The sequence below is a fragment of the Denticeps clupeoides genome, chromosome 9, assembly GCF_900700375.1.
Source record: "Denticeps clupeoides chromosome 9, fDenClu1.1, whole genome shotgun sequence".
Lineage (NCBI taxonomy): Eukaryota > Metazoa > Chordata > Actinopteri > Clupeiformes > Denticipitidae > Denticeps > Denticeps clupeoides.
Window position 1 is genome coordinate 10,620,429 of NC_041715.1, and position 27,349 is coordinate 10,647,777.

The 27,349-nt window shown below is 44.8% G+C and overlaps 1 protein-coding gene across 2 annotated transcripts in view; it reads left to right on the top strand.

Annotated features, from left to right (window-relative positions):
- Positions 1-1,587: 1,587 nt before the first annotated feature.
- Positions 1,588-27,349, top strand: part of gli2a (GLI family zinc finger 2a) — a 69,270-nt gene continuing 43,508 nt past the window's right edge. For both annotated transcript variants that reach the window (XM_028991640.1, XM_028991641.1), the window contains exons 1-2: positions 1,588-2,122; positions 14,221-14,345. In XM_028991640.1, coding sequence (XP_028847473.1) covers positions 14,231-14,345 — 115 coding nt within the window. In that variant the 5' untranslated portion in view covers positions 1,588-2,122; positions 14,221-14,230. The remainder of the gene's footprint in view (positions 2,123-14,220; positions 14,346-27,349) is intronic.

A 27,349-nucleotide genomic window follows, 5' to 3' on the forward strand; every position in this document is an offset into this window, starting at 1 on the left:
ACTCAGGGACACAATGGTAGTAAGTGGGATTTGAACCTGGGTCTTCTGGTTCATAGGCGAGTGTGTTACCCAATAGGCTACTACCACCAAATGTTTACTTATTTCAATGAAATTCAAAGCTAATTATTATTATAAACCAGACATTCAAAGTTCCGTTTATATGTTATACTGAAGAGTGAATCGGGCTTAATTAAAACATTCATACAATACAACACATTTTAAATTGTAGTACTGGTTAGCCTATGTTAACCTTAACAGCACTCCTGTAGCACTCAGTGACATTGTTGTCATGTCGTGCATCATGTCGCATCTTTTTGGTGCAATAGTTTTGTCTGAATGCTTATAGAGAACTTTCACAGAATTTTAGTGTGGAAGTTCGTTTTAAAAAGTGAGGCTTTTTTCTGTGTCCCATGCATCATATAGCAAGCTTTCAAACTGCTTGCATGACTTTTGTCATAACTTTATATTGAACAGTAGTAAGGCATTACAAGTACTACATACATGTCACACTTTCTTCATAATTGTGACCACAATTTAGAGCATTTATCAGATGCCATTAACCAGAGCGACTTACAATCGGTAGTTTGGTAGTAACATGGACAGTCGTCCGGAGCAACTCAGATAGTCTTGCTCAGTGACACAATGCTAGTAATTCTTCTGGTTCATGGACACTAGGCCACTACCACACATGATAATCGAAGAGCAAAAATAAAAAGTAAAAACTGAGGGTAAAAGTGCAGGCAGAACAAGAAGATAGTGGGTGATATTTAACATTCAGTGTTTCCCAGCACAGATATTTTCCTCCGAATATTTTCCCTCAAAACTATGGGCTTTGGCAAATGACACATTACAGTACTTTCCGGTGAGAGTTGAGTTTTACGATCAGCTGCTCTCTACTGAATCACTGGATGTAGAACTGGATGCAGACAGTACACACACACTGTTCAATGTGTAACTACGCTTCTGCAAATACTATGATTTGTATGGGAAACTTTCCATCAGTCCTTTGCACTGCATTGTACACTTTGTATTAATGCATGTGGTTTGACCCGTATGCAAGCAGACTGAATGAACCACGTGGATTTTGGACACGATGTGCAGGTCCCCGCGTCTCCGCTAGATGTCGTGATTTGGCACAAACCGGCTGAAGCGACGTCCGAGCTTCGAAACGAAATAATTGGAGTTGCAGGACAACCTTCTGGCCACAAGAGCAGCGGTACGAAGCGCAGTCCAATTAATGAGCGATAAGTCGAAGCACGATCATTTTCCATCGACGGACATTACTGTAAAAAAAAAGCTCTTTTGATTTCACATTAAAACTCATTTGTAGGCCTATAAAATGTGCGAGGGCAATTTAGCACCGCAAGAAACTTTTCTAGTTTTTTTTTTTTTTTTTTTTAGTTAATGACCAGGTAATTACACACTTTAACGCGCTGAGGAAGCTGCCTTCCGTCAAGCGATGACACCATCTCGTCGCTAGGCGGCGACACCACAAGCGGCGGCGGCGGCGGCGGCCACCGGATTCCCCTCAGCACCGAAACTTTATCCGAGTCTCCGTCTCCCCCCCTCCCCGCCGTAAACTCACCCGCGTTACCGCCGCCGCCGCCGGGCGAGTTAGGCCCGGCCCATCCGGAGAAGGAGAGGCTGGAGGTGGAGAAGAGGGGAGGCAGCGGGCAGAAGGAAGCCCGCGGAGGAAGCGGGGAGCCTCGCGAAGCTGCGACGCGCTCACCAAACTTTTTTTTTGTTAGTATTTCTTTCTTTCTTTCTTTTCTTTTTTTTTTTATTTACTTTTTTCTTTTCCTCCGGGAGCGAGAGACCGATGGATTGTAAAGAAAGAAAGAAAAAACGAGAAGTTCGCGCGGCGCCGCCGCTGCTCACGCTGATGAATGAATGATCGCGAGATTTTTATTTTATTTTATTTTATTTTTTAAAACATATGTGTGTAGGTTTGGAGAATGTGCGCATCTGAGAAGTTTGCCGCCGTGCGTGGATTCTCCCCGAAATCCTCCAACGGGCATTTGTCGTTTTTATCCTGAGGTTTTTATATATAAACAAAAAGTTTACTTTTTTGTCGTGAAGACCATTTTTTCTTACAAAGTGAACCGCGCTTGAGGAAAACGAGGTGAGTTTTTTTTCTTTCCTCTTTTGCATTCTTTTACGCACACAAACATGCATCCAAATGTAACTCGTTAAAGTTTATTTTATGGGATGTTGGGTTTTTTTTTTTCCGCATCCACGCACATCGGTGCCTGCACTTTGTCTGCACGCTGGAATCCTAAAAATCCTGCCCTGAAACTTGATACACGTGGGGGGGAAATATGATTAAAAAAGACCCTGGTGCCGAACCCTCGGCGGTAGTAGCTGTGTGTGTGTGTGTGTGTGTGTGTTGTTCTCTACTTGCAGCATCTTCAGATTCACGTGTTGGAACCTCGTCGTTACGCACGACGTTGTGCGTGTGACAGATCGCCGTGTCCCTGCTCCGCTTTCTAGTTCTGCTGTTAGATGCCCCGGCTGGAAAAAGTTTCCTGGTAGAAAGAGTGCGGGACCGCCGGTGGGTTTGGTGTTTGCTCCCCAGACCGAAGGATCAACAAACACTCCATCACCCCCCTTTTTTTTTTGTCCTGCCTGACTTGTGCCATATTAGCTGTGTGCTGTTTGCTCGGCCTTCTAAACTGTTATAATGGAGCGTAATGATGGCCAGAGCACAGGAGCATGATCCGCAAATCGGCGGGTAAAGCATCTTTTTAAAAAAATGATAATAAAGAAAGTCGATGCATTCTGCAGGATAATGTCGGGCCAGAAGGAGCGAGGACGATCTGGGTGGGATCGGCACGATAACGAAATATTAAATGAGCGGATCATAAAACATAGGGAAGTACAGACGAAAAATGTTGTCTAACAGTTTAAAACACTCCGTCCCACCACTGCCCTAAAAAGAAGGATCGACAAAAAGTATGTGTGTGTGTGAGTGTGTTAAATTTAATGTGATGCCCAGTTCAGCTAATTTGCATGAGAAGAAAGGTCTTAGTACATTCGCCTTTGTGTGGAATAAGAAGTGGCAGCAGTCAGAGACACGGGCGGTGAAAGGATGTAAAGAAATGATGGGCCATTCAGAATATTCAGGCCGGCCGGGGGCTCCGGTCATGGCGGCGCGGCCGAGTCACTTTCATCTGCCCGGCCTCGGCTATTATGCCGGCTTTTCACACGTCTTTCTCTGGCCCTCCTTTATTGATCGGCGGCGGTTTCGGCTCAGGAATTCTGTGGAAGATTTAATGAACCGTACACTAGGATGTGTGTGTGTGTGTGTGTTGGGGGGGGTGGGGGGACTGACACCCCCGCCCAATGAAATCAGTGCGTGGCGCTCCAAAGTTTGGCGGCAAAGTTCCTTTCCGTTATGGGATCGACACCTTATTGCACTTTACAACGTTGTTTGGGACGAGTGCGGAAACAGACATGGTGACGTCCTGTCGAACCGTATTCTGCGGGAGCTAAAGTGAGCATCGTCCCCTGGCGGTTTGGCCGGCTCATCCCGGAACCCTCTTTGTGGTCCTCGGACAATGCGGAGTGTCAGGCGGGACCCCGAAGCCCTCAGTGCGTGTCGAACCAGCGAGGGGCTTCCTGAAGTACCCTTGTCTTAGGAAGTGAATTGATGGGACTTTAATGGCCATTACCAGCGCTCTGAAAGACAGCTATGTTTTCAGGGGTCTGTCTGCTGCGTGTTTCTAGCGGTCGAGCCCGGTTGAGATGGGGGGGGGGGGGGGGGGACAGAAAACAGAGACAGTGTGAGAGGGATGTGTATGCTGTGGAGGGGGTGCGGGGGGTTCCCTTTCTCAAAGGGCCCTCTCTTTGAGTCCCATCTCCTCTTGGGGGCCGCGCGGCGCAGGACAATTCCTGTATTTTTGTGGCCGGTGTCACAGACCCCCTCCAGACATCCGATCCATTCTGCTGCGAGTGTCTGGGGTTAATTAAGATCACATCACATCCGCTTTTAGAGAGGAGAAGCTCGCCTGCCCTTCGTTTCCTCGCCCTGGCCCGTACCACCGAAGCTACTCACGCATTTCTCTTAATACGTAGATATACAAGATTTTAATCCAACATTTTTAATCGCACTTTTACACTTAAATATTTGTTCAGGCCGACTTACAATCGGTAGTTCCTGGATCAACTGGCCTCGTCCGGGACACAACGGTTGTAAGTGGGGGTTTGAGGCCGTGACTTTGTGGCGTTTTGGCTACTACCCGCTAGTTAACGCTTCTTTATCTGTTCTGTAAGTTGGACTTTGTGGTCGTGGATGACCACAAGCGCCCAGCAATGCATTTAACATTATTCCCCTGACAACTTGTTTTCACATTCGCAGCTCCACCCAGTGGTGCTTTCTTGTATGACACAGAATCTCAACGAGCCATCGCACCTCAGCGTTCGTTGCTTGTTTCTTTATTTACGCCCATATTTCGATAGAAGCGTATTCAGTTCCGTGAATCGGTGCAGAAGAGGCGTGTCGATGTGATGGCGCCTCGATTATAACCCCCCCCCCCGTACGTGAAACGGTTAACAATCAAAGCCCCTCTCCCTGAGAGGAAAGGGAAATTTCAGCCGATGGAATCATGTACACAGTTTACACAGAGTTATGCATGACATGTCATCGCCGGAGCTGTCTCGACGCCGTACACAGCCAACATTACCCAACCGCGGGTCTCGGTGCTGAATCACGGGGTGAGACGAGGTCACGGGCGGAGCCTGCGCCGGGCTGACCTGAGATTTATTTCATTACCCCTCTTAAAATAAACAGCCTCGCCGCCTTACACATCTGTCTTCCTGAGCTGTGTAGGAAACTTCTAGACGTCTTCAGGCGGCTCGCCTGACATGGACGGGGCCCTTGCTGCATCTGCAGCGTGACCTGCAGCGGTGGAGCGATTCATCCCCCAGTGGGATTATCCACTGGAGTAAACTAGTAAATGTAATATAAATATATTTTAAGTGCTCAGGCCAAGTTTCCTACATGCGCCAGAGCACCGAGTGTTGTTCCTGTAACTATGATCTCAGCAACATGGTTCCTCCAGTACAGAAATAGACCAAGATACACATTTTGAATCATTTGAGACTGGTCGACGTGGCCCAAAACTGTTATTACTAAATTTTCACTAAAACAACATTTCTCACTATATCCAGGTAACCGTATTAGCTAAAACTGTAGAAGTAATTAATGACATTTATAATTATGAAGCAAATCATACATAAATTGATGAATGACATGTAAACCAGCAAAATATCACTCAAATATTAATGTTTAAGACATACAGTGGATACGGAAAGTATTAAGATCCCCTTAAAATTTTCACTCTTTGCAATATTGCAGCCATTGGCAAAAATCATTCATCCATTTGCTAAAATCAATCCGTTCATTTCCTCATTAATGTACACACAGCACCGTGTATTGACAGAAAAACACAGAATTGTTGACATTTTTGCAGATTTATTAACAAAGAAAAACTGAAATATCACATGGGCCTAAGTATTCAGACCCTTTGCAGTGACACTCATATATTTAACTCAGGCGCTGTCCATTTCTTCTGACCATCCTTGAGATGGTTCTACACCTTCATTTGAATCCAGCTGTGTTGGATTATACTGACTAGACTTGATTCGGAAAGCCACGCCCCTGTCTATATAAGACCTTACAGCTCACAATGCATGTCAGAGCAAATGAGAATCATGAGGTCAAAGGAACTGCCTGAAGAGCTCAGAGACAGAATTGTGGCAAGGCACAGATCTGGCCAAGGTTACAAAAAAACATTTCTGCTGCACTTAAGGTTCCTAAGATCACAGTGTCCTCCATAATCCATAATGTGTGTACATTAATGAGCAAATGGCTGCAATATAACAAAGAGTGAACGATTTAAGGGGGTCTGAATACTTTCCATACCCAATGTTGCAAATTCTTGTGTCCATTGCAATTTCGCAAAATACTCCATTCTCAAATCCCCTGCTAATGTACGAATTTGAGAGTGGCCACGTGGCCTGTCTAGGTGACTGCTGGATGTGCATTAGTTCCAGGAGTCCCAGGGTAACCAGACAGGTCGCGGTTACATCAGAGCAACCTTTGTTTGGCAGCTGCAGTGAAAGTATCGTTGTTACTTCTCGCTGTATCACCCCCATCGAAGGAAAAGAGACGTGCGGCTTCTTTCTTCTTCCTTTCTCCTCGGGCGTGATCCAAGCCACTCAGACAAAGACACACTGTTCCCAGTGTTTGTTGTCAAACTTAATCTGATGCAGCAGTCGGGATCCCGGCTGCAGGGATACCACAGACAGCGCGGGCCAGCTCAGCTCACGCCGCCACCGCTGGGTTATTGAAAGTGATGGGGGGGGGGTATCCTGCCGCAACTGCAAACCAGGCCTGGCAGAGCGGAGACCTTGAGAAGGATTGGACGGGTCCCTTCGCTGCACCCTTCAGGCTGAACCCCAAACCCTGCCGCTGACTGGCTGCCAGACCGCAGACTCCTCTCCAGCCAGCTGGAGGACAGAAGAGCGTGTCAGCGTGTCGGGTAGGGGGCTGGAAGAAGCATACGGTGATCTTTAGCCGTCATACTGACCCTTGCTCTGTGGATGCACATGTGCATCTACAAGCATGCCCAGCCCACCTCCGGGTCGCAACAAGGCTCGGGCCAGAGGCCGCCCTGGAGGGGTTCTCTCTTTCATCACAGGCACCATCTTCTCCACCCCATTAGCAGATACATAATGCAGTTTTTAGCCACAGAATATATCTTTTTTTCAAATTTAAGTAATCACCTTTTTAAATGATTCCTGTTTGATTAGAGACAGACTGCAAGTATCAGCTGTTGATAATGCATGTTTTTTTAGACAAGACTAAATGTGATAGATAGCTGGATGGATAAGTCCTGACTAACAAGCAGGTATTCAACAGTCAATGTAAAATCAATAACCTGTGAGCATAGTGTGTGTGGGGGGGGCGTGTTAGTTTGAATCAGAGAAGTAACTTCTTTACGGACCAAGGCTTCCTCTGACTGGTGACTAGTCCACACCCATGAACTGCCGCTGAAACACAGTGACGAGAGTCTGAGCGACATCGGCTGTCAGTGAGGATTGTTTCTGCTAGTCCCGAGTAATAAACGCTCCGACACCTCGTCTGGCCAGGTGCGGGGTGTTGGGTTGTGAAGAAGCCAGGGATGTCGGATGTGGACCCCCCCCCCCACACACACACACACACACATACTGAGGTCTCAGACACCAAGACTCCACGCACAAGCCCCAGCCCCCCTAACAGCTGACACGCTGCTGACTCGCATCACAGAAGACAAACTGACGCGCAGATGGGTTTGAAAAGCACACCTCACGCCGAGCGATAAAATAAGCTCACACGCGGGGGGACGGTGTGAAAGGACTTCAGAGGGGCGGGCGGCAGGGAGAGAGGGGACGACCCCCCCCCCCAACACCAAGCACGCTGAACCGGAGTCTCCCGGTGACGGACAGGCTGAACCGGGTAATCCCTGCATTCACTCACCGCCGTAATGATAGAGGTCTGCCGAGCCCCGCCGCCTGACAATAGTGCCTCTGTAGCTTATCCCACCCAAAAACCAACTGCTAATGAGGGAACAGAGGAGCCTCTGAGCTTCACCGGGGCGGCCCGAATCGGCAAACTGGGAACAGGGAGGGGCCGCACGGAGCAAATGCATGGAATTCATCAACGGCGAGACCTCAAATCAAAATTGTCAAGAACCACAACGTCCCGTTAAAAGGTTCCACGTTAAGCCATAAAAGCAAAACAGCAGATAACTGTTGGAAAAACGCAGTAAACGTTCGGTGATGAGGTGATTAAAAAAACGTGGCCGTGTAAAACGGCGCAAGAGCTCTTTTAAAAAGTGCCGCTGCAATTACCCCCCCCCCATCATTTATGTGCATAATCAGCCGAGGTTTAAGGGTGTCGATAATTAGGGCGGTTTTCCTCAGCAAACACAATGCCTTCGCACTCGACTCAAATCATATAATTACCCAGCCTTGCTTTCTGATGTGCGTCAGGACTAGGAATAACGCTTGTGGCACCGATGGTGCCGAATGGCGATAGGGGCGGAGCCTAGCGACAAGGGCGACAACTGCGGCCTAAAGGTTCCTGCAATGTCGTAATTCTTTCCAGGTCTGTGGGACCCATTTCTATGATGCAAATTGTGTAAATTGTTATAATTTAAACCCGATATTCCTAAACAATATACAGCATAAAACGTACTGTAGAATATCACACACCTTTATTTTAAATCAGCCGCTGTGATTGGTCAGATGTGGCCCGGACTCCACCTACTGCGTTTTTTTTTTTTTTTTTGATGATGATGATGATGATAGTTTTGTTGTGAGCGCGTATCGTGTTTTTGCCGCTTCGGATGTAGAGTACTGCCATGTGCTTTGGCGAGATGGACGGCCTCGCCTCCGCTGAGAGGGTACAGACGTCTTCCCAGATTCTTCCCTGTGATCGTGTGCAGGCCGTAAACCAAACTCAACATCTGTTTTGCATTGGTCGGGGGGGGGGGGGGGGGGATAAACCGCAGGATATTGCCTTTACGCGTGGGCTCGGGGGATGGGGTGCGCTCCTCTGCTGGGGCTCCCCCTCACCTTCGGGACATTCTTTCTGGAGGTCAGCGCTGTGACATGGCGGGTCCCCCCCGTCCCCGGCACGACTAGTTGCGGCGTCCAGCATTAGCGCGAGTGGCACAATAATCGATCTTTTATAGGGCTAGACGTTTAACAGAAGGAAGCGGTTCCCTCGTTTAGAACACACTCGTCTGTATTCATTTCACTTTTATTTGAGCCAGAGGCCCCTGGCTGTGTCATCCTGCTAATGAACCTCCATGTGCTTCCAATTATGGGACAAAATAACAGAAGACAGGAAGGAGAAATAAGAGTAGAAGTGTTTTGTAATTAGAGAGTCACTGCTGGGGAGAAGAATCGGTTCGGGCGAAACTCAGCAGCGAACGAGCCCAGATGGAACCCGCGCGTGATGAATGCGGCCGTGGCGTGCTAGTGAAAACTTCATGCCAAACTGCACCATCATTATCGAGGCAGGGGGGGGATCATGGGGGCCCCACCGTGCGAGCGGCGTGACCTCGCAATCTGACCCCCCCCCCCTTGAAAACAGGCCCGGTCGTTTGTTCACATGACAAGTGCAGCTCTGGGACACGGTGAGTAATGCTCTGCGATGTGTGGAATCCTCGGTTCTGGAACCAGAGAACACCTGGAGCAGAGCCGCGAAGAAAGCAAACCTACATTTTCTTTCTTTCCCTTTCTTTCTTTCTTTCTTTCTTTCTTTCTTTCTTTCTTTCTTTCTTTTTTTTTAGATGCAGGCGCAGTAGAACGTACGCTAGGTAATAATTAGCTGTTGAAATCTTTAATTCCCCTGAATGGTTTACTTTCGCCAAGGACAAAGTGCACATAATCCGAACGTCTGGAAGCGGGACGTTATATTTTGGAAGTGTTATTACTGTGACCAAAGCGGTAATAGACTAAAGCGTATTTAAGTTCAGCCCACAAGGGAGAAAACACTGGTTAGAGCGTAGAGGACGGAATTAAAGGCTTCGGTTACGCTCCGGGCACTATTGGCGTACCGGCCACAGTGGCCTTGCCGGAGCGACGGCGTTTCGCTAAAAGGAAACGGGCTGGACTGCGGTTCTGTGGTGGCTCTCGCTTGCATCCGTTCACCTGCAAATTAAACCGAGGTTTGACCTCGCGACCCCCCTTGCCCCCTCCGCCCCATTTCTGAACGCTCCAAACAAAAACACACCCCACTTACTCTAACCGGGGAATAATTGTTCCCTCGCCAGGCCTTTGTTACACTGCGCTCTTGGTTTATGAGAACTCTTAAACAAAACTTGTTTGTTGAGCGATGGGCGGAGAGAAGGAGGCCCGATTCGATTGGGACGAGCAAACTGTAATATAAGCTGAACACCTGCTTTGGAACCGCTCTCTCCGCCCTTAATGTTTCCAAAGTGACTTTGAGAAATGACGAATCCTCGGTGTTGTAAACTATTACTGCACCATTACGAGCAAATGTGGAAAATGTGGAGGAATAGTAAACAGAGCCAGAGAGTTCACTTCCATGCCCAGGTGATGCCAAGTGGCGCTTTTTAACGGAGGACATTTGGGTGGTTTCCCTTCGTTTCCATTCATGAGTCAGAGATCTATCAAGACCGCAGACAGACCAGTTAGAATGATGGTTTGTGATCGATTTTTCTAGGAAGCATGGTAATAAATAGAAGTCTTGGGACATTCCCCAAAGCCTGCCTTTTCTTAAGCACAACATGGCCTTCTACAATACACCATCATATCTCCATCATGAGTGAACGTGAAGCTACGTCGTTTGCGATTGTGGTTTGGTGCGGTCCCTTTATGTCTTTAGTACTAGATTGCATGTAGATGTGAAGATGCGAGCTATGGGGTGTTTTTGTGAAATGTGATATGCAGAAGAGGTCTCAAAAAACTGCATAGGGGCAGTAAACCTCAGACTCCCTGAGCTGGTGTCAGAACAGTTTTATTTTGTGCAAGGAGATGGTGGTATGATAACTTGGTCTTGCTGCCATTAGACAGGTGGGAGAAGAGATCAGATCTTTCAGGGCTGACTATGTTTGTGTTGCTCTCAGCACCAGAGAAAGGGTGAGTCTGTTGACCATGCCTGAAGTACACCATTCCATTTGGCCAACTTCGGTGCACCAACTGTCTCCCAATCTTAAGTCCAAGTCTAATAAAAAAAATAAAAAAAAGTCACGAAGGCCATTCATCTATTGCTACATCCACATGGTCGTATTCCAGAAATGAGATCTGGGAATGCTGTTAGACTGACTGTGTTCAAGTTGATCAAGTTGGAAAATGAGGATAGCATCATGTCCACATGTACAATCTGAAAGAACAGAAGTACTAACAGACTACAGGGGAATGATTGTTCTCAGAGCATCCAGTCTCTATTACAGCCTGCTTGAGCGGTCAGGATTGGTGAAGCTTTCCGAATTTGGGCCTCACAGGATACTTCAAATGACAACTGAAAAGCTAGCACAGATTCTTGGATTAGAGTCTGTAGTAGGTGTGGGTGATATATCGCAGATTCTCGATGTACCGCAGCTTGTCCCACGTGCGATGTAGTAAAGAACTATATCATGAACGCTGAGTAGAAATAGTGAGTAGTTCGATTTTGAGGTTCCCTTTTCTGCCTATTCAAAGCCAACAGCTTGCTCCCCCACTCCTGGGGCATGCGAGTTTTGTACCGAAGAGAAGCGAATTAATTTAGGGTGACCAGACGTCCTGTTTCCCCCGGACATGTCCTCTTTTTGAAAACTGGAACTTGTGTCTGGCGGGTTTTTTTAGAGTTGTTTTGCGCTAATCAATTAGTGTAGTGGAATAGTCTGGATTAAGAAGCCTCATCAGGACTCTTGACCCAAAGTTCCAACTGCCCACTCCCAGTATTTTGTAGGCCATATCGTGCAGCCTTATTTTACAGGGAGAAACTATTTTATGTATGACATTTCCTTAATGGAGAGTTGAACCTGGCTTTGGGTTAAATAATTTTTGGGTCATCACCCAAAAATTGTAAATTCTATTTCACAGACAGAACTTTATCTCCTTTTTAATGGCAGCCGTAATCATTGTCCGCGATGAACTTTTCGAACATTTCGACAATAAGTACATGTTCATCTGCCTCTAATAGGAGACCTTTTGACACCGAGTCCTTCAGAATCCTCTGTCCTCCTGTCAGCAAGTACATTTGCGTTAAAGTTTTTGATGGAACAGTACAGCCTCTCTGTAAAAAAGAAAAGGCTGAGGAATTTGTGTTTCTGCCTTATTACACTTCGTGGTTCTTAAGGGGAGGAGGTCGTGAGCACACCTGTTACTCCCCTTCAGAGTGAACACTTTCACAAAGACAGCAGTCAGAGCCGTCCGTCACGCATTCACAGCGCGGAAATCGTATTTCACTTCAATCTGGTTGGAAATAGCCCAGGTCCTGAACTACATTAGCAATGGCTCAGAGTTGAAAAAAAAAACGTAATCACGCGTTGTCCAGAAGAGAAGCTCAGAAGGTAACATTAGAAGAGCATTAAGTGGGCAAATTTGTGGAAGTAAGTGTTCTTGCATTTGGCGTCTTTCCTGAAAGCATAATTAAATTAATTACAAGGACCACCTTTTTTTTTTTAAAGAAAACTCCCAGAGTTCTTTGTGTGCGGCCGTGAACGCTTCACTGGAAAGTGTTCAAATTGGAAGTAGCCCGCTAATTTCTTTGAGGTGGGGTCAGCTGGGTTCCCCAGGGTTTTATTAGGGGCATCATTTTTGGACTGGGAAACCAAATGTATCAGTAATTGGCATCATGAAAATGGCCTTTTGGTTAAAACCTTCATTCATCCAACCTTGGACGCGCAAGTACTCTTAGGCCCCATGAGGCATGCACTCTGGTCATTTGTGTGTTTTCTCCCCACACTACCTGACTCCAGTATCACCCCATCTGGGACCAGCAGCCTCGGGAAAGAAGACTGATGGAGACGGGGATGAGGGCTGGTATGTGGACCACTGTCCTAGTTTTTTTTGATGAGGGTTACTCATGCCGACCCGAGACAGTTATTTACACCGCCCGCAGCAGCGAGAGCTTCTGTGCATTTCAAAGTATATCAGATACCCCCGATGTGAAAGAGATTAGGCCTTGCCTGCCCTTAACACCAAAAGGCCTCATGTGGTAAAGGACCGTGCACATGACTTCATTTCAGCATTTTACACCAGTCATTCAACGGAACCGCTCTTGTCTTTTGAAGGCGTGAAACATATGCCACTTGGTGCTTGAACTTTGGCAGGGAGACTGGAGACAGGCAATAAATATGACATCTTGTCCTTTTACACCTCATACATTACACAAGAGTGAACACTGGATTATCAGGATTTGTTCAGTTATGCACGTCGCAGTAATCGGAAAATAAACAAATGCCTATCGCAGCTAACAGTTTGCAGACTACCCAGTCACCCCAACTAAATTGGAAACGAGTCTTTCTTTGAACTGAAGAGTGGGTGAAGGCGCAATGATTCACTCAGAGTGAATCACTCAGACTAGTAGGTATCGAGAACCCTCCGTGGTTCAGTATTTTTATTCACTGTTATACGTTGTCTGGTATTTTCACGTTCAGGTTCTTGTTGCCTCTACCGAATAACAATAACCCTTGTAAAAGCTTCTTACTGTAATTTGAAGGGAAAGAGTTGGTTTCTGGCTTCTGCTGGCATAAGGCTAGTTATGCTCTCCATCAGAATAGGGTTACATGGTTTTTTTATGTAATGTTTTTGCTAGTGACCAAGAGTGTCCAAGAGCGTGAAGCCACATCTGTCCTGAATGTAACATTCTGCCTTTGTGGGGAAAAAAATCATGAAACCTTATACACCACCATGAAAGACAGTAGTTTCTGCAGATATACAACTTAAATTCTTTTTAAATCCTCCACTGAGCATTTTTAAAGTATGTTTTTGAATGACTAAGTTACATTGTCAATCTGTCAATCTAGTCACTATTGTGTTTTTTGAGTTAAATGTTAGATACTTATGTCACTCAGTACATAATTTTAGATGGCTATTCACATATGCTATTAAAGCAAACACGGTTAACTAGAATGAGTTGGATGAGACTGAAAATGCAATATGAACAGTTAAATAAATACAAGCAAGCATCTCAGTAGGTCCTTCTGCAGTCAAGTACCATTCATTCAGTCCCAAACCCACTCTTGTTTGCAGTGCAGCGAGGATAATCTTGTAGGTTCCGCAAAGTCAAACAAGCGGCACACAGCCAAAGCCACCTCCCATCCATCCAGGCTCTGGGAGTTCACTGACAGAGGTGTGGCAGGATGGGGGTGATGTAGGCACGGCGCCCACAGCTTCCATGTTTACAATGCTACCATGCCAGCCAAGGCTTTCGTGAAGACGAACTGTACACTGGATTCCAGATTTATCTTTGTAGCTTGACAGGAGGCCCTAACAGTTTAACGCTGGACAAAATCATCATGTTGCAGCAATACGTGGCAATAAATGTCACTGTTGCTGTATTATGAACGGCCATTTTATTTATTTTATTCTTGTTACAAATACAGTATGTTATGCCTAATAGTAAGAATTTAAAAAAATTCATACATGGACAGTATAATTAACAGCAGAATTCGTCCAGACACTCTCACATTCTCTCTTACTCTGGCTGTTCCTGTCAAGGAGTCGCGCTATGGAGACCTCAGCTCCAACTTCCACCGAGAAGAAAGAGTGCAGGACGTCGCCCCTGGACGGGAGCAGTTTCTCAGACCTCCCCAAGAAACCCTCCCCCACTACCGTGACACGGGGTAAGCCCATTTCCATTTTCCAGCACTTCATTATGCACCACAAAGGTTCCGACCCCACACATGAAATACTTATAAGAGAAGTTCTAATGGTTGGCCACCTCAGCTCAGGCTCCCCTGTGGAACAGGGGAAAGTCACTTAGAGGACAAATTGCAATGACGTGAAGATCACTGTGTTTTGCAAGAAGAAAGACAATGAGCAATCAGAATACATTTAGAGAGATCAAACCTAAAAACATAAATTGATGCTGTATAATTTTGAGGAACTTCTATGGTGCACAAGATAGAGGATTGTGAATAGAGGATTAAAGCCCAACGTTAACAAGGTTGGAAGTCTTTGTCCTCGCCTCCAGGGTGTAAGTGTTATAAATTACTGAAAGGTTGGAGGCAGTTCCGCAGTCCAGTCCAGACCTCGGACCGCCACGGCAATGCGAAGCTGCCGCCGAAATGCTAATGGACCTGCAGCAGCCCCGTTTTTTTATTGTTTAATGAAGCGACCTGGTGGCCCGCCATGAGAACAATATGAAATGTTTAATGCATCGCACAGAATGCAGGACACTTAAACTGCGGCGAGAGGGCAAATGTCCGGCCGATGAGTTGAACGTCCCCCCACAGAGCTGCTCGGCTCAGTTACAGGTAACTGGTGTTCACTTTTAACCAGCCGCAAGTTCACGCACACTACCAGCTGCTGCACAGCCAAACAAGACGTTCCGAAATGAAACAGCAGAAAATCTCCAATAACAAGGTTGTTCCTCCTGCGGGAACAAACATTATAAATTAGTCAGAACGCCCAGTGCAGCGGTGGACGGAGTTGCCTTTGTGCGCCAGACAAAGACTTCATTTGAGGACCAACATTGATATGGTAATGAAACTTAGCATTTTACTGTTTAATGAGGACTTTGGTGGGCTGCCATAAGGAAAATTCGAATCCCCGTTTGCTTATTTAAGAAAGAACAGAGAATGTAGGACAGTGAAACGAATGCAGCGATCTTCAAAATATGTCCAAATGCTTTGAACAAGGCTATAAGTGCAATAGATGTCATAAATAAATCCATATGATGTGAAAATCAAACATTTGCAATTTACACACACTGGAATTAAGAGACATCTTGGGGAAGACACAAACACCATGGACAGGAGACAAACACACCACAACAAAACAGCTAAACAAAAGTATAGTGGGTAAGCACAGCCAGGCGCAGTTGCAGTATGGGGCATGGGTTACAGTTCCCATGTTTTAAACAAACCAAACTCAAAAGGAAGTTCCACACCTAACTTGTTTGATCTTCAGTTTGGCCGAATCCAAACAGGAGGGGAGCGTGACTCTGCCCTATGGTCCTGTCCAATGGACCAACCACTGAAATCCAAAGCAGCCTAATATTTATTATGTGATGATAATTTGACAGACACTGTAATGCAAAGCAATGTTTAATCAGTAGTTACAGGAGAAAGTGGGGACTGAACATGGCATTATTTTCAAGATGGCTATAACTATAGCACTACGGTCAAAGCCTCAAAGGGTCAAAGGCATTCTTGGTTTTTACATGAATAAGTTAAATAAGAATGAACCAAAAAATATTTAGGTACCAAAAACAAACCAAAATACAAATTTGAACGTTGTGTGAAGATATTGAACATTACTACACACACATAGTGAAGTGGTGTCACAAGGCTTTGTCGGGGAGGAAATACTGGGACTTACAATGCGGCGGCGTCCAGGCTGCAGTGACACCTGGGCCAGGAAAGGAGAGCGCGAGCGCCTGCACTCTGGTGTGCTGGGACTTCCTGGATCGGCCGATGGTGGGAGGGATGGAAGCAGGATTACCGGAGAGCTGGTGTAATGGAAGGTCACTGGCTGTAGAGGTGTCGGGCGAGATGGTGCACTCTCTGCCAGAGGAGCATTACCCCCCCTGGACACCCTGCCACATCTGCCTGCCTCAGATGCCTCGCTTCATATTGGCTGTGGCTGTAAAGTGTCCCATCCCAAGACCTGAAAGCAGTATTCCTAGGGGGCAGTGGTGGCCTAGCATGTAAAGAAGTGGATCTGTAATCAGAACCTTGCTGGTTCGAATCCCTGAACAGCCAAGGTTACCACTGAGCAAAGCACCGTCCCCACACACTGCTCCCCGGGCGCCTGTCATGGCTGCCCACTGCTCGCCAAGGGCGATGGTTAAAAGCAGAGGACACATTTCATTGTGTGCTGTGTTTCAATCACTTCACAAAAAACTTCACAAAAAAAGTGCGGTTCTCCAGGTCCTGGTGACCAAAAACGTTTGAGTTGGTTCTCTGGGAACTCTGCGTTTCATTTCATTTTAGTACTATAAATTTCAAAATGGTTGATTCATAGTGTTTACATACATTTGAGAAATGCTGAATAATCGGTCTGGACCAGAAGGGACCAGGTGTGAAAACATCCTCAAGCCTTCTGCATTTTGCTCCTTTTTCTCACTAGCTACTTGGTTTCCTTGCATGTTCTTAGGCCACTTTTTGACATGGACTATATAGTGCATCTTGCAGTATGGTAGGCTTGTTAAAGGATTTAAAGCGGCACCTGGGTTTATCATGCCATCCCACGTATGTCTGGCTCAGTAGGTTCACTGTGACCTTGCCTACTGAGCATATAGTATCGAATTATATATTTCTAGTTATGTAAAGCAGTTCTATTTGGGTCAAAAGGTGTATCGATTCATTTTAACACTCTGAAGCAGCCTTTGTTTAAACTGAGAACCATGTCAGGGGGTGACACATTCCAACTCTGTGAAGTAGGACAGAGGGGCACAGAAGGCTTAATGGCAGCTGAAATGTTTGCTGGAGTGTCACACACATCTCAGATCAGCTTGTTAAACCCTGGTCAGGGTGGAGAAGGATGTGTTTGAGCAAACGTCTCTTTCTCCCAAGACAAATGTGCTCCAAACTGGGCTGATCTTCAGGTGTGTGTGTGTGTGTGTGTGTGTGTGTGTCAGTCTGTCTAAACCTCTGAAAAAATTCCATAAACAACACCAGTGCAACACTCCCTTCTTATGACGAGTCATTTGCAAACATATTAATGTACGTATTTGTCTAATTTCATCCGAATGCCATAACGTATAAATGTACATCGTACAAATATCGAAGGGCTAGTTCTAGCAGTCTGATGCTTTCCAGTTCCATAGGGTGCAACAGACTCTGTTCAGAATAACCGGTTGGTAGGCAGTAATAGCACTCCGGAACAATACTCCACTCTGATGTCATGCTAAACTAAAGTTAACAATAAGAATTAAGCTATGGCAGTTGTCTCGTATGGCATACGCTAATCAATTTTATTGTTGTTAAATTCAAGATTTTGACACGTGACCTTGGAAGCTAAAAATGTTCAAAAGACATGATATGCTTTTTTCCAATGCTCATAATATTCAATAAATAACCATCAGCTTTAATAACAGGATAAACCTAGTGAGTGAGCTTTGAGGGCAAAAATATTACGACTAATAATAAAATAATAGATAAGATAAAATGTTATCTTATTTTATTTCACACCCTGATTTCTTTGTTGAAATGATTTGAGTGAACTTTGCGATGTTCAGTGTTGCGGTGCCATGTGGGGAACGTGAGTGGCGTAAATGACTGTGAAAGGAGGTCGTAGTTTGCGGTACCGACAGTTCCTTCATCTCTCCAGAGTGGGTCTCCGTGGAAACAGAGAATAATGGACAGCGGCGGGAGGGGTGGCAACCGAACAGTTTGGTTGATAGAGGGGAGAGTGAGGCGTTGCAAGTGGGAAGGAGAGACAGAAGGAGGGAGAGGGGGGGGGGTCAGGCCACTGGTGTAAAAAAAAAAAAAAAAATGTGGCTGAAAGAAGCTGCTTCATCCACGACCCACTCTAAAAGGACAGCCACTAATCTTCCTGAGAAAGGGATTTATTTTCTGCTTTTTTTCTTTTTCCTCAACTCCCTCTTCCACTAAATGAGGCCCTTCCGCCGCTGTGGTTTCTTAGCCTTGTGAAAGTCTGGGAGGGAGCAGGGCTGGCAGGTTAGAGCCGCCCAGCCAAATCCAGGCTGGCCCCTCCCTGATGAGTTCAGGCCACAGCCTTCAAAGTGCTAAAAGCAAAAAAAAAAAAAAAAAAAAAAAAGGAAAGTGTTCACTTTCCTGGAAGTATGCTGTGGAACTAAAAAATGTAAACACAGGATTCGGTTGTGAAACAGTGTGACGGAACCCTGTTCAAGTTTTATGAGCGTTATGGGAACGTTCAACTCAAAAAGATGCTCACGAAGTGAAGACCTGACCCTCAACGGTGCCGACAGATGTCCAACATTCCATTACAGCGTTCAGTAACACTATCAGTAACACATTAAACCAAAGACTACATTGAAAAGCTGGTCCTCTGGAGCAACAGTGCACCATATAACATTTTGTTGCAAAGAACATATTTTATTTTATGTTTTTTAGTATCTTTAGTCGCCCACATTCAACTAGAAGTAGTTATGCTTTAGTGTAACGGATTTGCAGACTAGGAAATGCGTTCATCAAAAAATTGCATGAATGCATGAAATCAGTTGAATAGAAAGCAGTCATATGATATTGTGGACTTTATGAACAGATTGAATTGGCTCAGATTGTTAAAAACGTAGACGCCGTTTCAGTTCGGTGTGTCAATACCAATGTCCGTTACCTGAGAACATTCGCTGGCAGTTTACAGGAACGCCTATTGACCGAGAGACAAATTGCTTTTTCCTGTCAGGACCATGGTCACTTGCTATCTGGAACCGACTGCTGTCCTGCACGGAAACCACAGATATCATTTTAATCCTTGGTTTTGGGAGGATTAGGTGTCTTCTGAATGATACGATTCGACCCAGACTCATTTGGGTTTGCAAATGTAGCTTCCAATCCTGAATAAGATCCCTTCAACAGAACTTCAGGAAGACTCATCTTCCTTGTGCCCTTCTCACCCCCAGTCACTTCCATCCACATGGAAAGAGGCTGCTTTGCAAGCAGCGGTCTGGTGCATAACTGGGCTAAGGGGATTTGTGCTGGGATTCATTCATGTGGCCTTTATAAACAGTTAACTTGATGGCTTTCCAAGATGCCCCCTCCTCTTCTCATCTGAAATTTCACTCGGGGGGCTGGCCAACCCTAAAGGGGATTTAAAGATTAGATATGGTAAGTGAAAGCAGAGCGATGTCTTGATTTTGTTTTTCAAGTCTGTCTCCTGCAGATGGGCAGACTGCGGTTCTTTTTGCACACAACAAAGTTGCAGAAGTTGCGCTTCTCCCTTTATAAGCCATTAAAGAAAGTTCAGCTCAAAGTAGCAGTGGCCTAGATACATGGAGCATTAGTCCAGCATGCTTCTCTTGATGAGCTGCATGGGTTTTAACCTCCCCTTCCCCACTTCCTTAATCATTTTGAAGTCTGTGCTTAAAAGTATTCGCCTATTTATTTTTAAATAAGACAAATGCAAATAAAGCATATCCTATGCACATTATAAATCACCGAGTTCTAAAGAATATTTGAGTTCTCTAAAAAAAAAAAAAAAAAAAAAAAGAAAAAGAAACCAATGTTGTAGTGTTGTTGAGAACTTTTTATTGAGGAGTTGAGCTCTACACCAGACTCGTCCTTCAGATGCTTCAACTAGAACCAGAACAGAGGCGTGAATCTGTACCGGACTCTATCAGCACACATGGACACCGAAGGCAACACACTACATTCCAGACCATTTACAAGCACTAGGAGAGGAGCGCGGGGCAATATATGGATGCTTGAGGGGATTAGTGAACAACCCCCTGCCCTTAACCCCCCTTCTCCACCACCGTCTTTCTTCCCTTTCTTCTGTTTTTTTTTTTTTTTTAAACAGTGTGCCATTCCCAGCATGCACTGCCTAATCCTAACCTGCAGACCCTTAAGATATTTCCTTCCTGTTTTTCTTTCCTTGTTGGTTTTGGAGATGCTGGCTACATCCCCATTAGTGCCCTCGTGGGTACCCTCCTTTCCCTGGGGGAGCAATCCAAGCGATACTGGTACAGAATCCATCCATTGCTAATGTTCTGTAACAGTTTTACAAAATAATTCAGAATGAGTGACACAATATGTCTGTCCAGTTCATAGATATCCATTAAATTGCCGGACAGTTTTACACCATAAAACCTGAAAAACAACTGATGGAACCTAAAGATCAGTCAATACAATTTCAATAGCTGAAAGATAGGATAGGGGGAATAATACAGTTTCCAACATTGGCCTTACAATTGGCACATAAAGCAATATTCATCCTTTTACCATGAGGTAATGATCGTATTTGTTTGTTGCCTAGCCTCTAATCATCACAAGCTAAAATGGTTTCATGGTTTAATAAAGGCGATATATCACCTGAGATAAGAACTACCTCGGGTTAGTATTTTTGAATGGGCCGCCGTACTTTTTAAGCGACATTGATTTCCTCAGACACAAGTATTGCCCCTCAGGGGAGGAGTCTGCCGCTAATTACAGATTTACGACTGTAACTGTGGTAACACCGTCTGGCCCGCAGTTATCGAGCGCCCGGAGCTCGACTGCACATTACCCACACCTGCAAACCAAACAGCGCGCGTCCAAACTTCCACAAACACATCTGACGCGCTGACGTAATGTTTATAAGGCCACATGACTTCAAAAGCCAAAAAGCTGCTCTCCGTCACCGGGCCGCGTCGCAGGCATTGCGCCTGCCCCCAAGGGCAGAAGAATAACAGGAAACAAATACGTTTCATTCTGGGATTGAGGGACGAAAAGAAAAAAAAAAGTAGACACGGCGGTTGGTTTATGGGACAGCAGATGGACAGCAGGGCCCTGACAGCAGCAGCAGTCGTTACTGGACACACTCCAAGCACGGAGCCCAGACAGACTTTCAGTAAACTGAGCGGCCGGCAAAATAAGCAGCAGGGTCGACTGTGTAAATGCATTCAACCCAGGGATAACAAACAGAGGAACCCTACAACCGTCCGACCACCGGCCCTTGCCAGCGGCCCTTGAGAGCGCAGGCCTGAAAGGATACATCTGCTTAAAATGCAAATATATAAATGGGTTAGGGTATATATTTGGCAAATATATAAATTATTAGCCATGTATATTTTCGAAACATCATATCATTTGAGAACTAAAGGCATGTATGATTTCCCAAGTTAACAATGCATAATGTCAATGGAGAGTTTAGTGGACACAGTTCAGTCTGCAGGTGACACATCAATTTGCTTGCCAGTGTCTTCTTTTTTAATTTTTCACACAAACTGGGACAAACAGGACCTTCATGTCTCTACCTAATAAGCCTAGGCTTATCGTTGTGCTACGTTTATTGTGTGCACGGCTCCCACATTCTGGGACACGTTTTTTGTCCTCATTCGCTGTGTAGCCTATGACAGGAACAATGGATATTACCATAATTTCAGTGTCATTTCTCAGGGTTTAAACCCAGGATGGGTGTTTTTCATATGAATTATTTGATTCATGTGCTCAATTACCAAGTGTTTTTGTGCATATTTTTTTCACATAACAAACCTAAATCTTATTTAATTCTGTGGTGCCAGTTTAACCTTTCACCCAAAGTGTCCCCAGTACTTGGGGCAGCACCTACCACAACAATAGAGCATTTTATTTTGTGCTAAGCATACAACATTAAAGACATTGTGCATATCCACACATGGCAGTTTGTTTTCTGATTTGAATTTTTGAGTTATTGTCACATCACCTTTGAACTTTACAGCCATGCTCTGCAAAACAGAAACCAGACTTGTGGTTTCCATTACACAAATTCCCTCTCAAATTCATTCTTGACCTAAGATACATCTCTCCACCATATTTCACGGATGTCTGGTGGGTGGTTTTGGCACAATCTACACATTTACTAGGTGAAGGTAAATTCAGTAAAAATGAGTGTTAAATATACAGTGAAACAGTATTTATGGGTGCATATGGGAGCTCCGTCTTTAGACATAAATACCTACATTTACATTTACATTTACATTTATGGCATTAATCAGACGCCCTTATCCAGAGCGACTTACAATCAGTAGTTACAGGGACAGTCCCCCCCCTGGAGCAACCTAGGGTTAAGTGTCTTGCTCAGGGACACAATGGTAGTAAGTGGGATTTGAACCTGGGTCTCCTGGTTCAGAGGCGAGTGTGTTACCCACTAGGCCACTACCATCCTACCTACATTCTGAATACTGGCCTACTTCATACTAATGATCCCACTTCATTGAAATAGCAGGGTGTTTACTGTCCAGCATTTTAACCATGAGGACTGGAAGGAAATGTTCTCTATTTCATACATAAGACCCTTCTCAAACCCTGGCAGCAGCGCTAAATCACTCAGCAAGCAGTTTCCTCCAGACTATTCTCGTCTCTCCGCTTGCCATTTTCCCCTTGACAGATATTATACTGGGAGTGTGTGAGCAGACCAAGCTGGTCTGAGATCAGGTTGAATCCAAATGAGGAACAACATGAATTTAAAGCCCTCTGCTGCGGCCCAGGTAATTTCCCACAAGGTGAGCTATGCATTCTTGGCCATGACTTCAAAGAGGAGCGAGGTCAGCACACGACATCAGCAAATATGGACTTGTTCTTCACTCCAGGATGTCTCCTGCTACCCGCACCCCACCTACTCCACCCCTTGCCCGATATGAGACACTTTTAACATGGAACCAAGGTAAGGGGTGTTATCTTGTCTGTAGCAAAGCATAAAAACCGGGAAAATAAACAGTTCAGGCTCATGACATGTCATGGCACGGAGCCACGCAGCCATCACCGCAGGTATTCACGTTCCAGATGGCCTGGAAATCAAAACTCTAGTCACGGGCACCTAATTAATACCCGGTCTGGCGCTGAACAGCCACGGTTTACTGCAGGCTGTGAGGCTCACGCCGTCCCCTTCAGCTCGCACGCACCACCTCATTTATATAAATACCAAATGCGCCAGGAGTCGGGAGAAAGTCAAGAGCTCGCATTTGATCTGTACACGATCACTTGAGCGGTCTGTTGAAAATGTGCCGTTACCGGAATGTGTGTGTGTGTATATATATATAAATGTGTGTGTGTATATATATATATATGTATATACATTTGCTGAGGAAGTGTGCAGCCAGGTCTCGCACAGTGTTGGTTTTGGAAGGGAGGTGTCTCAGGTCCTCTGAACAAAATCCTCCCCAAATCCTTGTTATTCAGCAGGCTTCTGTTCTATGAAAGGATCACGCTTGTCCTAAAATTCCCACGGCGCGCTGGGAGCACTTGAGAGGCGAGGCGGCCTGGAAGAAAGAGGCACGTTTGCGTTCGGAGCCTCTTCTTTCAGCGCTGAAACAACAATAATTTCCCGCATTCGGATTAAAGCGCTTACATTGTTATTGTGAAGGGGATAAGCGGATTCGTTATTGTGGGGCAAGCTACTGATACCCTCTCAGACTGTGCTCAGAAACGGTGACTGCTGGCCTGAAGGTGTTTAAGGGCTGTGCCACAGCACTTGTTCAGTTTTTGTGGGGGGAACGAAATATTTAATCGGGAGGGGTGGGATTCACCCACAATTTCCTGAATCAGTCCAATTCTGATTCCCAATGTCCTTTTGGATTCATTTAGATTTATTTGATTCAGTTCAGTTTGAAATTCCGGTTAGACTTGGATATGAAATCAACATTGCCGAAATAGCCTGAATTATAGGGAATTCGTTGTGTGTAGTAGATGCAGAGACACCTTCTGTAGCTGTGTGACGTTGCACAAACGGAAAAACGGTTTGTGTTTGGAATAATGTTTCAAATGAATTCATTTAACATACGCAAAACACAGAAACAAACAGTAAAAGGATCGATTTAATTGGATTAACATAAGATTATATAATCTTTCATTAGTCCCACAGGTAGGAAATTTGCAAATCAAGACTACCGTTTATGTGTGTTAGTTAGTGTTCAGTGCCTTCAGGATTCTCTTGTGCATTGTGTGTGTGACAAAGTCTGCAGATGGGTTTGGAGTGACAGGAAGGGGTCTCTGAGGGTAAACTGAACGAGGTCTGGCCTGATCCTGAGCCGTGCCACAGAGAAGTGAAGCAGAGCAGCTGTACCAACACTGAATGTTGGGTCGCAGGGTGGAGGAGCCCGAAGAGCCCACGTTCCTCACCACAAAGTGTTACACCCAACGTGGGTGTTCAGAGACAAGCTCACAGTAGGAGCAACATCAGGAAATTGCTGTAAGACCTCGAATGTAATTTTTTTCTTCATTGACCACGTGGGGAAAGGTCTGTTCTACATTGAGGCCGATGAAAGATCCACTTCATTTCTGTCCATCCAGGTAACATTTCCTGCAGTCAGCCCCGTCTCACCATAATGTTCGCTGCACTGAGAAGTTGAAAAGACTAGAAAAAATATATCTGGCATAGCATGTCTCCCACACCACCCAACCACCATGAAGCATTCCCATCAGAAATGTCCGTCTGAGCACACAAGACTACATCACCACAAAAACAAGGCAGGCCCTTGCTGTATTTGGCCAGCCTCTGTAATGGGACATGAAGATAAACACTGGTGGGGAGTTCAAGTTCCCGCTGTCGGACACACTGGGACAGCCCTTAGCCCCCCAGATAAACTAAGACGTTTTCGAATCAAGAAAAAAAAAATTTACATTTCCTCTCGCTCTCTTCTCATCCCACATTTCAGGGAACATTTGTTTTTCTCAGATACAATCTTTCGAGGGGTCATTGTGTAATGCAACAGCATTCTGTTAACCATTATTTGTCCTTAAATCAATAGCCTGAGAAATTTTGAAATGTACACTTTTTACTTCTATATTCTAGAGGATATGCTATTGGCCAAAAGTGGCACAGCATTTTCCCCAGGGTCAACAATTTCATACCATAAGGAGAATATGGCCTTGTGGACCCATTTATCTTTCTTTATATATTTATTACAGCAGCAAATGAGTTATTGCCCATACTTCTGATATTTTGAAAAATTGGGTCCTTCCACGCTGCAACTGTTGGGGACATTAATTATTTTCAGACTTGAAGACTACATTTTAAGAAACACCATAAAGGTTATTCTATGAATCTTGCGCTGTTTTCCAATCATAGCCGGGTTATTGTGACCAGAATGTGCCGGTTCCAAAAAAAAGTCCACAAAAAAAAATAGTGTTGCAGGTGGGTGTACACGAACACGTTTTTCATTTTCCATAAATAGCCTCAGTGTTACTGTTCTGGTTAGGTAGCTCGTGTCTGACACTTTGAGGGAACTCGAGCCATTGGCTTGTCAGACCTATAGAGACAGCGTAATTGCCATGTAATCCCTAAAGAAAACAGGATGAATTATGCTGACGTGAATCCGTCTAATGTGCAGTGGACACAGCGCCGTTTCAGATGACATTTTGAAGCTCTGACATGGGCTCATTAAGATATTTCACAAATTGTCTCTGCCATTACATGTTTTCATATTTGTGTAGCTTGTGCTATTAGAGGTGAACTTTTTAACCTCCTAAAAAAACAACCCTCCCTCACATCAACGGCAAAATGCTCCTAAGAAAAACGAAGGGATAATAATTTGCCGACCATTTACTATAGCCCTCTGTTCTCAGAATTTATGTAAAAGTTTCCAGAGCAATGTTTCCATTTATACATACCCTGGAATCGTGTGTGTGTGTGTGTTTATTTATTGATATGATTTCCTGTTTTAAAGTAATATAGTCTTACACAGTTAACACAAAACCAGTACTAATAGGATGATGAACTTTGAGATTCCATGACAACCATGAAAGTGCTTTCAATGCTTACTGTATAAAACAGACTTTGTGATCCATACCGAAATTCAGAAATCACTCAGCATAAATGCATATAATCATCTTCAAAAGTTACTCAATCATATGTCCAATTATAGTTCAGCAAAAGCTTGCCTCTGGGTGAGCACATACCATGTCTCAGTCAATTAAATTAGCGTTCAAAACCTAAATGAAACCGTAAAATGCATTTCTAAGGACTAATCAACACAAATTAAAATGTGCCGTTTAATGTAACATTTGATTGAACACCTAAATCAGTATTAAATGCCTATATATATTCCAAAAACTTGACTGTCTGACTTTCTTAATTGCTAAATAACTATACAAGGGGGTTGAGAGGGGAACTGAGCCCACAAACACTTTCTATAAGGTTGGTAGGTCTGATAAAGGTCTACATTAAAAATCATGTGCTTTTAAACATGGAGTGTGTTATCCACTTAAATGTAAAAAAAAAATTACTTTTCTGTGCAGTTGAAAGACTTGGTCGAATCCAAATATCATTTCCATACAGTTTGTTTTTTATGAAGGACAGGAAAGGTGTTCTGTCACAGGATTTCGCACCCCACTGAAAAATAAATTAAATTTATACCAGCTCATTGCCTTCTGATATGTTTGCACAAAAACCCAGTTATACATAGATTCACATGATTATCAGCTAATTTATCCGCTTATGAACTACCATAACTGCAAACTTTTATATTTTTAGTCCTTGCCAGTTGTCATATTCTCGCATCAACCACATTTATGAACATCCACATTTGTTGCCAAAAGTTATATGAACAGATGTGCATTGTAAACCAGTGGGGTTTTGGACCTATATATTCACCAGAACATTTTAGCAGTGTGGTTCTGCAGCACTCTGATTTATTGATGGTGGATATTCTGCATGAACATCTACTACAATGACTACTTAGAACCACCACGATTCTAATGGGTGCTTGCATGCTAGGCAGTTGCAGTGCTCTATTTGAAGTCAAGGACCTTAAAACAAACACAGTGGCAGCATGCGGTTCCAGAAGGAGCTGGGGACATCTGTAGCACACATGCATCTTCATCAAGCCAACGGTGGCTGTTAAAACTTCAATAGGGCTCTGAGATTGCAGCGAGACCTCGATGAAACGTTTTCTAATCAGATCAGGGGTAAAAGTGTGCACCGCAAAAGCTTTGTAATCCCACAAGAGCCAGCATTACCCAGCCAAGTCAGATGCTTGGTGAACACTGCGGAAGTCTGGCGACTTGCAATTGGGGTTAATCAT